General features: G+C 41.8%; 2 protein-coding genes across 2 annotated transcripts; one reads left to right on the forward strand and one right to left on the reverse strand.

Annotated features, from left to right (window-relative positions):
- Positions 1-4,680: 4,680 nt before the first annotated feature.
- On the reverse strand, positions 4,681-6,890 carry LOC101733005. Its single transcript, XM_004919444.4, has 3 exons — positions 6,832-6,890; positions 6,256-6,735; positions 4,681-5,248 (listed from the first exon to the last, which is right to left on the reverse strand). Exons 2-3 carry the CDS (start codon positions 6,727-6,729, stop codon positions 4,724-4,726), a joined length of 999 nt encoding a protein of 332 aa, XP_004919501.1. The 5' UTR covers positions 6,730-6,735; positions 6,832-6,890; the 3' UTR covers positions 4,681-4,723.
- Positions 6,725-8,340, forward strand: LOC105945562. Its single transcript, XM_031904556.1, has 2 exons — positions 6,725-7,407; positions 7,509-8,340. The coding sequence occupies exons 1-2, from the start codon at positions 7,026-7,028 to the stop codon at positions 7,862-7,864; spliced, it is 738 nt and encodes a 245-aa protein (XP_031760416.1). The 5' UTR covers positions 6,725-7,025; the 3' UTR covers positions 7,865-8,340.
- The last annotated feature ends 4,590 nt before the right edge of the window (positions 8,341-12,930 follow it).

Consider the following 12,930-nt stretch of genomic DNA (forward strand, 5'->3'; position numbering starts at 1 on the left):
ATCCCAGGAGCAGGGAGAAGGAGTTTATTCACAGTTCTTCCTGGTCAAGAAACAGTCGGGATCCTGGCGTCCGATTCTGGATCTGAGGTGGCTGAATCAATTCCTGGAGGTAAAAAAATTCAGAATGGAATCATTGGAATCAGTAAGAGCGGAGGTGGTTCCAGGAGACTGGATGTGCACTCTGGACATCCAGGATGCCTATCACCATGTTCCCATAGCAGAGTCGCATTGGAAGTTCCTGAGGTTCGCAGTGGGAGAAAGACAGTTCCACTTCACATGCCTACCTTTCGGGCTCTCCACTGCACCAAGGGTATTCTCCAAAACCCTGGTCACCCTGGTTGCAAACCTAAGGTGGGAAAAGCTAAGGCTTTTTCATTACCTGGACGACCTCATTCTTTTATCAAGATCAAGGAGTCAAGCACTGATCCAAAGGGACAGGGTCATTCAGGTGCTGGAGCAGCATGGCTGGTGCCTAAATTTTTCAAAAAGTCAGCTCACGCCCAGTCAGGAAATCATCTTTCTGGGAGCTCAAATAAATTCAAAGACCGGAATAGTGTCTCTGTCAGAAGAAAGACAGCGGAATCTACAAGGTATTATCCGACATATTCTGTCCAAAGACAGTGTTCCAGCGTGCATACTGTCTCAAGCAATTGGTATGATGGCCTCCTCTATTCGCCTAGTCAGCTGGGCCCAGTGGCATATGAGGCAGCCACAGGTTGCGTTCATCAGATCAGGGGGAATTACCGATCCTTCGGTCCAGATTTCAGCAGGCTCATATCTCAGAAAAGCCCTAGGCTGGTGGTCTCAACCAGGGCGCTTGCCCGCAGGGGTTCCATTGTTTCCAGAAAAATGGGTCATATTAACAACGGATGCATCAGGATCAGGATGGGGCGCAGTACTGCAAGGCCGAGCAGCTCAAGGATCGTGGCTACAGCCCTCCTTAAACGTGCCCTCAAACATTTTGGAACTAAGAGGTATTTGGCAAGCTCTTCAGTTCTTCAGGAACGATTTAAAAGGCAAAAGGGTAAAGGTCAGATGCGACAACTGTACAACAGTAGCATACATAAGAAAACAAGGGGGCACAAAGAGCGTTGCCTTACTTCAGGAAGTAGAATGCATCTTCGAGTGGGCAGAACTAAACCTACAAGAAATTACAGCAGTCTATCTTCCGGGTTGCCAAAACATCAAGGCGGATTTCTTGAGCAGAAACAGTCTAAATCCCCACGAATGGCAATTGAACCCCAGGATCTTCAACCACCTAGTGAATCTATGGGGGAGGCCGGGCACAGACCTCATGGCAACGACGGCCAATTCGAAATGCAGTCAGTTTTTTTCTCGGATACAGGATCCCCGTGCACAAGCCACGGATGCATTAACCCAGTCTTGGCCGAAGAATTTGTGCTATGTCTTTCCACCTCTTCCTCTGATTCAGAGGGTGCTACACAAGCTAATAGAGGAGAAGGGAGAGTTAATATGCATTGCCCCAGCGTGGCCCAGACGGCCGTGGTTCCCAACTCTCCTGAGATTATCAATCAGTCCTCCTTGGAAGCTGCCATGTTCCATAGATCTGTTAACCCAGGGGCCGTTTGTCCACCCGAATCCAGGTCAGCTGGCCCTGATGGCATGGAGGTTGAGCGGCAAGGCCTAGAGGCACAAGGGTTATCCGAGAGTGTCATTCGCATTCTGATTAAGTCTAGGAAAGCCTCCACCAACAACAGGTACTGCAAAGTATGGAAAGCCTTCATAGACTGGAAGTCCAAAAGATCGGGGGAAGTTGCAGTCACAGTTGCTGAGTTGTTGGAATTTCTTCAGGCAGGTCTGGAAAAAGGGCTAAGAGTCAGTACACTGAAAACTCAAGTATCTGCTATCTCAGCCTTCTCAGAGACCAGATGGGCACTACATCCTCTGATAATCAGATTTTTCAAGGCGGCTATCAGGATCCTACCAGCAAAGAGACCCTCATGTCCTCAGTGGGATCTTCCGTTGGTTTTGGAATTTCTGTCTTCTTCACCATTTGAACCGATACAGGAGATTTCTGTCTGGCATTTAACACTAAAAATGGTATTCTTAGTGGCCGTCACCTCAGCTAAGAGGGTAGGGGAACTGCAGGCCCTCAAGTACGCCAAAGACAGCCCCATGTTCTTTCCAGACAAAGTAATCCTGAAATTTGTTCCCACATTCAAACCTAAAGTTGTGACAGAGTATCATATCAGAGATGAGTTGTGTTTACCATCCATTGGTGAAAAAGCATCAGGAGAGCAAGAGTATCCTTTTACTTACCTAGATGTCGGCAGATGTATCAAGGCTTACTGCCAGGCCACGGACTGGTTCAGAAAGGCTGACAGATTCTTTGTTCTTCCAAGTGGATCCAAGAAAGGAGAGAAAGCTTCCAATTCCACCATCTCCAAATGGATAAGGAAGACCATCAAAGATGCATATATGTCAAAAAACCTCGATCTTCCACAGTCAATCTCAGCTCATTCAACAAGAGGTCAAGCGGCTTCATGGGCAGCGGAAGCAGGGACATCACTGGAAGTGATTTGCAGGGCAGCATCTTGGGCATCTCCAAACACCTTCATATCACACTACCGGCTGGATGTGTCATCCGCAAACCAGGCTGAATTTGGTCACAGTGTCTTAAAAGCAGCCTCTTCTCAAAATAAATAATACTTTACTGCATAGTGTTGTGTTTATTCCCACCCAGTCTTCGGGAGCTTGCTACATCCCGGATAGTGCTGAGAGGGAGAGGACCAGGGAAAAGGGAAAATTGTTTCATACTTACCGTGATTTTCCTTTCCTGGTCCTCTCCATATCAGCACTTCCCTCCCCAGAATATTCGAACTTGCTACCAGACACAGGTAAAGGGGCAGGACGGATATTTATTAGTTGGGAGGGTTCTTCTCAATGGTGAATGGGAGGAGCTAACCCGGATAGTGCTGATATGGAGAGGACCAGGAAAGGAAAATCACGGTAAGTATGAAACAATTTTCCCTTTTGAGCCGGCTGTAAACTGGGCCCTTTTGTTGAATCCTGTATTTTCCCCATTAGGTGTCCTATCATGATGATGACCAGCAGGTTGAATTAAATCACGTGATTATAAAAACATCCTCTGTACTAGGCCCCTCTCTTCTGCTCCTCCATGGGATGGGAAACTTGCAGATTTCTACTAATGCCCAGAAGTCATTTTGCAGTGATCTGGATTTCAGCTGCACATCTGATCTTAATGTTACTATTTAATTTTCCACTTCCAAAACACTCACTTTTAATATATTAGCAATTTGTTTTGCAGTGTAACATACACCAATGTCCATGAATGGATTGGACAGGAATGTCACAACTGGCTCAATTATCCGATAGTGATGAGCGAATTTTTTGTGGCAGGCATGGATACGCAGCAAATTTCCGCATTTCGCCATTGGTAAATTATTTCCCAAAACTTCTATGAAAATTTTTTTTCTGTTGTGTGTCAAATTGGGCACCAAAAAATATATACGCGGCAACAATAAAAATGCGTTTCACAAATGCAGATTCGCTCATCACTACTGATAAACGCTTTGCTGATTTTCAACGTCTCTAATCGGCTTTTCACAGCTGCCAATATAAACGTCTATCTTAAGTCAAAGCTCCTCCTGCCTTTTCTGTAAGCTGGAAAAGTGATTGGAAAACATTTTCTCTTCAGGGGACACAACCACATTTTTAACTTTTCCTTTTAAAGCAATTATTGTCCCAATCATTTGTGTAAAGGTGGCCATACACGAGGCGATTTCGCTCGTTGTGCGATGAACGATTATATCGACAAACGATCGTATGGCGATCGAGTTCCCATACGATATGCCATCCACGAGCAACGATAATTCGGGAAAGATTTCGTCGCATCATTATCATAAAATACGTACTATCGTACATCTACGTACGATCGAATGTCGTGGTCGTGACGGAAGCGGTATTTACAGGAAACAGGAAGTGATGTGACATTCTTCGTCGCTGGGCATTTGTTTCCGAAAGTTCGTTCGTGTGAGACGAACAACAAACGATGTGTGCAATGGCTTCGTTTATGGATCACAAGCAGAGAGCTGCGCTAGCAATCATCTTATTAATCGCAGCAGCAGAAAAGAAAAAAAAGAAGCGATCATTGTGGAGTAAACGGTGGCTTTTAAACCGTGAGAAGCTTTCCCACATGGGTCTTTTGAAAGAGCTGCGAGAAAGAAACCCTGATGATTTCCACAATTACCTACGGATGTCAGAGAGCAGTTTTACGTCTCTATTACAAGCAGTGGCACCAATGATTTCCAAACAAGACACATGTATGAGGCAATCAATACCTGCAGAGCAGAGACTAATTGCAACACTTCGATATCTAGCAGGTCATTTGAAGATTTAAAGTTCACAACAGGAATTTCTGCACAGGCTTTGGGGCGCATAATTCCAGAAACGTGTCATGCCATCATTGAATCACTGAAAGCGGATTATTTAAAGGTAAATGTTTTTTTTTTTCATTAACAATAATATTACCAATATTACCATACAATTGAATGAGTGAGTAGTAAAAAAACATTTATTGGGAATTCAAAAACAACTATAACGCAACAGTTTTACAATATAAGAGCTATTATACAAAAAACCAAAATGAGAGTGCACAAAGCCCAGGTCCACAATAATAAGTCCAGGTCCACAATAATAAGTCCAGGTCCACAATAATAAGTCCAGGTCCACAATAGCTGGTTCACAGATGTGAATAATTCAAATGTTGCTTCTCCGTCTCGCAGCTAGACATGTTGTTGTGTCCATTGTTTGGGGGTATAGGTGACAGCATGGATGTCCATGTAGTTTGCTGCTCGTATGGAGAAGCGGAAGGCGGTGTACATATCTGGTGCATGTTTGCATTTGGGGGATACTGTTGTAATGGTGCTTGCGGAAAACTGTTGTAATTCCTGTAATCAGTAGTGGTGTAGTCTGTGAGTCTTGTGCTTTCACGAAGTGTTTTCCTAAACCCTCTATGCAGCGCTTCATTAATGATATATTCGGCAAATTGCCGCTGCTCTTCGTCCATCCTTCTGAGTTTGGACGCAACTGTAAAACCAATGGCGTCAAACTCATCAGACTTTGTGTTCAGTAAGGTTTCTGCATCGTGTAACAGCTGTTGTGTGGAGGGATTGTTTTTTCTTTTTCTGTTTCTACCCTGTGAACCCTTTGCACCTGCCATTTCATGTTGACTACCTTCTTCTATCAAAGTACTGCTCTGTGGAATCTGTAAAACAAGGAAAACATAAATTACTGTTACTTACAATGGTTCTCATATTTTCTTTCTTTTATTGCAGTTCCCCTCAACTGAAGTGGAGTGGAAATCTGTAGCGAAACAGTTTGAAGATTACTGGAATTTCCCAAACTGTCTTGGAGCAATTGATGGAAAGCATGTGAGGATCCAGACACCCACACGTTCCGGTTCCTATTATTTTAACTACAAGGGCTATTTCAGCATTGTGCTTTTGGCAATAGTTAATGCCAAATATGAATTTTTGATGGTAGATGTGGGGAAAAATGGAAGAGTATCGGATGGTGGAGCCATGGAACAAACTTTTTTTTACCAGCAGCTACAAAATGACCAGTTACACCTACCTTCAAATTCTGACTCAAGGGAAGGATTGAATTACGCTTTTGTGGCAGATGAAGCATTTGCATTACATAAACATATTTTAAAACCCTTCCCACAAAAACATCTGACAATGGAAAGAAGGATTTTCAATTATAGACTCTCCCGTGCTAGAAGGGTTGTAGAAAACGCCTTCGGCATACTCGCTAACCGATTTTAGGATTTTCCATACTGCCATACAATTATCACCAAATAAAATCGATTGTGTTGTTTTGGCCTGCTGTGTGCTACATAACTTTTTACGCCGCACAAGCAGTGCTTCTTATATGCCAGTTAATATGGTGGATAGAGAGGACATTGAACAACACACTATGGTCGCAGCTGAGTGGCGAGGTGAGCCAACTGCACTGCTGGGACTGCAAGGTGCTGTATCACACAACGCTACTGCAGAGGCCAAGGTCAACAGAGATAATTATGTAGCGTACTTCAATGGCTCTGGTGCAGTAGACTGGCAATCAGCCATGGTATAAAACATGTAGTAATGTATGGCCTGTCAATGCTTTCGCAGTCAATGTGCAACTGATTGTATGAGCATTTTAAATAATTTGAAAATAAACGGTTTGAACTTTTAATATGTATTCAGTGTGTATTTTATGGTTGCTTACCTGGGCCAGATGTTCTGTTTGGTCCTCAACTTCTATATCTGCAGCTCTGCTACTCTGTGCTGTCACATCCTCTGCTGGGCTAGCCTCAGTCGATTGTTGTTTTTCCAAGCCCTGATTTGAAAAGTTGGACCTGGAGTCCCTTGCCACCTCTTGATCCACTGTGAACACTAGCAGATCATAGTACCACAATCTTGGCACATAGATGTCATCCGCAGAGGCACCTGATTTTTTTGAGGCCTGTACTTTGTTCATTTCTTTTTTAAAAACAGTCCTTAAATTTGCTATCTTCGTCTTTACATGTTGAAGATCGGCCGACGAGCAAACAGATTTGCAGAGGCTTATCAATTCTGCATATGCCTTGTCACGTTTGATCCTGTTCATGTAGTCCCCCGATTTTACTTTCCACAAACATGGAAAAGACTGGTACAACTCAATAAATTCCCTCAGGAACTCGGGGTTTGAAAATTTTTCCATTGTTACCTGTAGGAAACAGGGGGAGCATGAGTCAAAAAACAAATAAGCAATAAATACCAACATAAATATTGCATTTGGTTGTAGTAAAGTAGTACTGCTTACCAAGTGATGAGTACTTTGTGGCCGAAAATTCGTGATGAAACGAATAGATTCTTCCAGGTTTCCACGACGGTTACCCGTCCGTTCGTTGCTAGGGAACACTGGAACGAACGGTCGTATTTATCGTAGTTTTTTCTAACAGGCTCCGCCTACTTCCGTTTGCGACGTCAGACAGACGGGCGCAGTATTGTGGAGACATGAAGGTGCGAGGTGAGAAAAGCAAGTCAACAGCTAAGAGAATGCAAAATACTGATGAAAGGAGAGATGCAGGTGTGAAAGATGGGGGGGACAGAAGGCCTACTGCTGAGGATGATGGTGGCAGGAGAAAGGCTACAGCTATGTCCAAACAGGAGATGGTGCACATGGTATCCATTATGGAAAAAAAAGATTACGATTGTAAAAGTGGAGAGTATTCCAGGCCCAATACAAGGAAAAATCATATCCTGGATATAGTAATCCACGGGCTTGAGAGGAAGTTTGGCGTTAGCAGATCGAAAGATCAGCTCCGCAAAAGGTGGTCAGATTTAAAACTGAGAGAAAGAGACCAACTGGAAACCATTAGGCGGATCATTAAAAAAAGTGAGTAATACATTAGTATTATACATTATTATTTTCTCTGCAACATGTACCACAACAGTATGTTGAATTATGGTGATGTTCAAATCAATTTGTTTTTGCAGAAGACAAGCGTAAAAAATTGCTGCAAACCCATCGCAATCATAGACGGTGTGCCTCTTCTTCTGCATCTTCTTCTATGCGGAAGCCTCAGATTCCGGTGCCTGGTGCCAGTGAGAAGGATGATGATGTAGAGACGGACCATAATGAGTCTGATGAGCATGGTCATAAGAGCCAGGAAATAGAAAGCACGGGAATAGAAAGGCAGGAAATAGAAAGCAATGAGCCAGATATCGAGCCACAATCCAGCGATACCTCAGACGTTAAAGAAATCCATGAGGAAACAGTCTGTGACACTGCACCTAGCAGCCCGTGCATCCTAGTTAGCAGTACAGGTAGGTTTACCATACTGTGCATTTGATTACTACCAAGCAGGCTAGCCAAAAATAACCAATACTATTTTTCACATTATAATACTATTTGTCACATTATTTCACAGAAGAAAGTATGGCAGCGCAAAATGTGTTGTACCTTTGTATTGCGGAACAGCCAGACCTTGAGACTCCAACGGAGATTTCCAATACAGAAATCAACCAAGGGCCAGATCCGAACAATCCCAATGTTGTGGAAGATATACAAAAATGCAAAATACTGTTGGCAACCATAAAACAATCTGTCAAAGTAATAGAAACAACACTTGAAAGCATATGCCAAAAGGTTTGCAATACTGGTGAATAGTATTGTTCTTCTTGTGCCTCTTCTTCAAAGACAAGCGTTGCTAGTATTTTCAGATGTTTTCAAAACGCGATTGCGTTCTATTCCAATTTTATGTTTTTCTTAAATACAATACTATCTCAAATAAATATTTGAAATATATATATTTCAAAACAAATTGGTCTTCTTGTCATTTATTTTCATTTCTAATCTCCACATAATAACATCATGAACATATGTCTACATGTCTACACTGCTCCACAACTGGCGGCCCTCACAGGTGTTTTACCCCTCACCTGTATTGTCTATACAGCCTGTCTACTGTAATTACCATATTACAAATACCATCAGTAAAGTATTGTAGTAAAGAGATTATAAGTGTTTCATATTCACTATTATATTCAGTTTCAGTGAAGAGATTATGAGATTAATGGTGCCTGTATTGTCCACACAACAGGTTTTGGCTGGAGCCCCTGCAATATTCACACCTAAAGTCCCTGTGATCCCCCTACATTACAAAGTATTGTATTAAAGATATTATAAGTGTTTCATATTCACTATTATATTCAGTTTCAGTGAAGAGATTATGAGATTAATGGTGCCTGTATTGTCCACACAAGGTTTTGGCTGGAGCCCCTGCAATGTTCACACCTAAAGTCCCTGTGATCCCCCTACATTGCAGCATCCACATAAAGCAGCCTGTAGCCACACCATTGTCTGCTGTAGGCTCTATGTGTGTCACACCATACTCTACCAGTGTTGCCAGCATGTTTTGGAATACAATGCTGTTTTATTTTTATTTATGTTTTATTTCAATATAAAAAAAAATCATAAAGTTTTCGTATACGAGTGATTAGGTTCTGCAAAGAACGAACGTTCTTGGACGTTCGTGTTGTGACGTTTATCTTCGTTTCGTTGACTTCCGCTGCTGGCAATCGTGACATGCGCAGAGAACAATCGTTGAAAGACAAATGTCTGACACTCACACCAACTGGCAGATTTTATCGTTAAACGACCAAAATTTTTAAACCTGGCCGATCGATTTTGGGGACGATAATGTCGGCTCGTTTAGTGGGACGACGATCGTTCGTACACCACCAACTATACGATAACTTAACGATAGCATCGGATCGTTCGGGAATCGGTCGTTTGTAAGTAAAGAATCGGTCTGTGTATGGCCACCTTAATAGTTTTGTCCTGTCCCTGAAGTTTGTCTGTTAAAAATGCCAAATCTGCCAGCCACGGAGTCCTATAATTCACTGTACAATTCACCCTTTTCTTCTAAAAATTGGGATATTTATGCCAAGAGGTTTTGTAAACGCGGCAACAATTTTTCTCTGCTTTCTCACCGTAATTCTGTGTAAAATGGAGAGGTCCTTGTACTGAGCATTAAATTCATCCAGTAAGGCTTGGAACAGCCTGTGCCAACGTGGTCTGGAATTGAGTTTACAATCTTCACTACAACTTTCATGACTTGATGAAAATCAATAACCTTGGAACCAAGAGACTCCTGGTAAATAACAAAATGATAGTTCAGAATAGGTGGATTGCACCTCCTGTCAAATCCAGCAGAGAGTTATAGCTGCACAATCTTCCCTCTGCGACTCTTTCCAGCCACATGAGGACCTATCACAATTACGCTTTATTCACTGGGGGCTATGGAGAAAGGATTGTGCTGGGTATATAACTTTTACACAAGCTTCACTAGGGAGAAGGGATCGGGGGGGACCACAACTAGAAATTACTGGGGTTAAGAGATCAGAGATACTTATAGAGTGATGCAGGAACAAGGTGAAGTTCTTCCTGCTGGTCCACACTAAATGAGTAGTTTTCCTACCCAGGTGGAATTATGATTGGCTGACACATAATGTACAGCCCCCAGCTGCCCGATTGTCTTATCAATCCTGATCTAGACGAGAGTTCTAGAGTTCAGTAACAATGGGCAAATTCCTGCGCTCCACACAATAATGTACCAGGTTAATGGACACCTGCAGGGAGGCATACGTGGGCAACGTCAGGAGTGGCCGTGGGCAACATGTTGGGGATCCCTGTTCTTGGAGTTCCTGTTAGTGAATTATTATGATTTACAGTATAAAAATGTTATGATTAATTCAACAGAACCTGAGCAAATAGATTTATCTACTTGTTTCCATTTCAATTTCAGTTCCAATTACCATACCAGATAAAGCTGTTAAGTCACCGTTTGTATTGGTTTCCCCACTTGTAGAAAGGAAAGTTTGTTTACAAGTGACGGCAAAAACGGAATTGGTTAAAGCTTTGTTTCCAACTTGTACATATATCCAAGGGACTCAGGTTAAAATCCCACAAATTATTGAAACAAGGGCAGATCCAATCACGTGTTGTAGCACGGTGGAATTTCTATTGATTTTATAATGATTTACAATACAGGTATCGGACCCCTTATCCGGAAACCCGTTATCCAGAAAGCTCTGAATTATGGAAAGCCTGTCTCCCATAGACTCCATTTTAATCAAATAATTCAGAATTTTAAACCTGATTTCCTTTTTCTCTGTAATAATAAAACTGTACCTTGTAATTGATCCCAAGTAAGATATAAAAAATCCTTATTGGGTGCAAAACAATCCTATTGGGGTTAATTAATATTTTATTGATTTTTTAGTAGACTTAAGGTATGGAGATCCAAATTACGGAAAGACCCCTTATCCAGAATACCCTTGGTCTCGAGCATTCTAGATAACGGGTCCTATACCTGTATATACATCTGCTTTGACATGAATCAAATCTTAGGTTTGAGCCCAGTAAAAGCAGCAGATTTTGGGACAGTGATTGTCCAGTGTTCAAGGTACAATGTCTTTGTTCTATGTATATTGCTGGGCAAACGGTAAACACAGGTATTGTCAGGGGCGGGCCAAGCCGACCGGGCGCCCTAGGTAACCCGGTCGGCTAACTCCGCCCACCTCCCCGCCCCCCGAACAGCGCATGCGTGCCAATGCACAGGAGGAGTTGCGGGGGGGTTAGATCGGTCATTGCCTCCGCCGCTAATGACAAGTGGCGGAGGCAATGACAAAGTAGCGCTAGGGGTAGGCAGGAGAGGCTCCTGCCTGGTGCCCTAAATTGTTGCGCCCTAGGCAGCTGCCTCTTCTGCCTACCCCTAGTTCCGGCCCTGGGTATTGTTACCCAGCAAATATCCTTGGAATAAACCGGCAGACAATACACTCTATGTACAACTTTTTTGAGAAACAAATAGGCCTCCTACAAAGCTGATAAATTGTATAATTAGATGTTTCTCACTAACAGTCTATCAGAAGGTTTAATCATTGATCCTGCATATGTATTAATATTTGTTATTGTTAATTAATACAAATTATTAATTTTAATAAAGGTTCACCCCCTTTGTTACACATGTATTGCCACATGAATTCCTTTTGTTAAAGTTGTCAAAACAAATTCAAGAAGATGAAGGTTTATTGTATAATTGAAAGAAAAACTACAAGATGCAGAAATGTTCCAATATGAACAGGTTGAACTGGATATGTCGGTAAATCCTGGGAGAAAACGAGCAAAATCTGAACGTGTGGTCAAAAACCTCTACAGGTATTGTTGTTGGATATAATATATTACTAGATTATTGTATTAATAACTATAGGGTGTATTATGTAGTTTATTTTTATTATGCAGAGTGAAATGTATGTATAAACATATTAAGACCATAATCCAAGGGGAACTAATCCTTTGAGAGATGCTAAATAGAAAATGTTAATTCTATAATGTTCTCCAAGACTTTACCGAATGTGATACGAATAGAGCAGGGAAGTTGGGTTAAAATTATTACATTAGGCCATAAAAAGGGGGGCTTGAATAATATTGGTCCAAAATCAAGGTTACATTAGTCAGGGCCTTAGGAATGTAGGGGCCCCTCCATCTGGTAACAATATTTTATACATAGATTTTATCTATGAATGTTAGTTTGCTATTGAGTACATGGTTCTTTTAAATTATTTCAATGATATGGTAAGTTTTGGGATATTAAAAGAGGAATGCAAGATAGATTTATTCTAACACCACCAAGAAGAACTGAACATCCAGAGCTCACATATAAACCAAGAGAGGAAGATTTGCACCACAGGAAGAGAAAGATATTGAATTACCAGTACTGGAGAGGGAAGAATTTATCTCTTGGACCTCTATCTGCTCTCTCAAAGCATCTCAGAATTGTGTCTCTCTGTTCACTATCTTACATAGCTTGAATAAAATATTTTCTTTTGTTAAGGTTGGACTGGATTTTGTTAGAAAGACTAATATTTCCAACATAAAGCAACATTTATTATAAACAGAACAGCAATCCTGCCCTGGGGAACCCCTGGCACAGTCTCTCAAGGTGCCACAGACCCACACCCCACTCTGGATAGACACAGTATGTAGGTTTTAAGAATAAGTGGTTGGCCAGTTAGAGAATAATGAGAAATGAAAGTTGAATAGAGGACAGTCTGGTTACTGTATCCCAATAATCTATATTAAAGTTGATTTAATAAAAAATTAAGTCAATTGATTTAGTAATAACTTCCCTGTCCTTATTGGTAAAGCTGCTGGCCAGCAACAGTGTACAGAATATTTATATAGAAAAACTGCTGGTTCAGTGGAAAGAAATTTTGTAGACAATCAGCTGTCGGCCAACAGTATCAACCAACTGACAGCTGGCAGTGGCAGATTGTTATTTAAATAGGAGGAGGAATACTAAGAAATGTGTCATAGTTGTATTAGTCACGGTGTTGATTACTGACTCAGATACCC

The sequence above is a fragment of the Xenopus tropicalis genome, chromosome 6 (assembly GCF_000004195.4).
Source record: "Xenopus tropicalis strain Nigerian chromosome 6, UCB_Xtro_10.0, whole genome shotgun sequence".
Taxonomy (NCBI): domain Eukaryota; kingdom Metazoa; phylum Chordata; class Amphibia; order Anura; family Pipidae; genus Xenopus; species Xenopus tropicalis.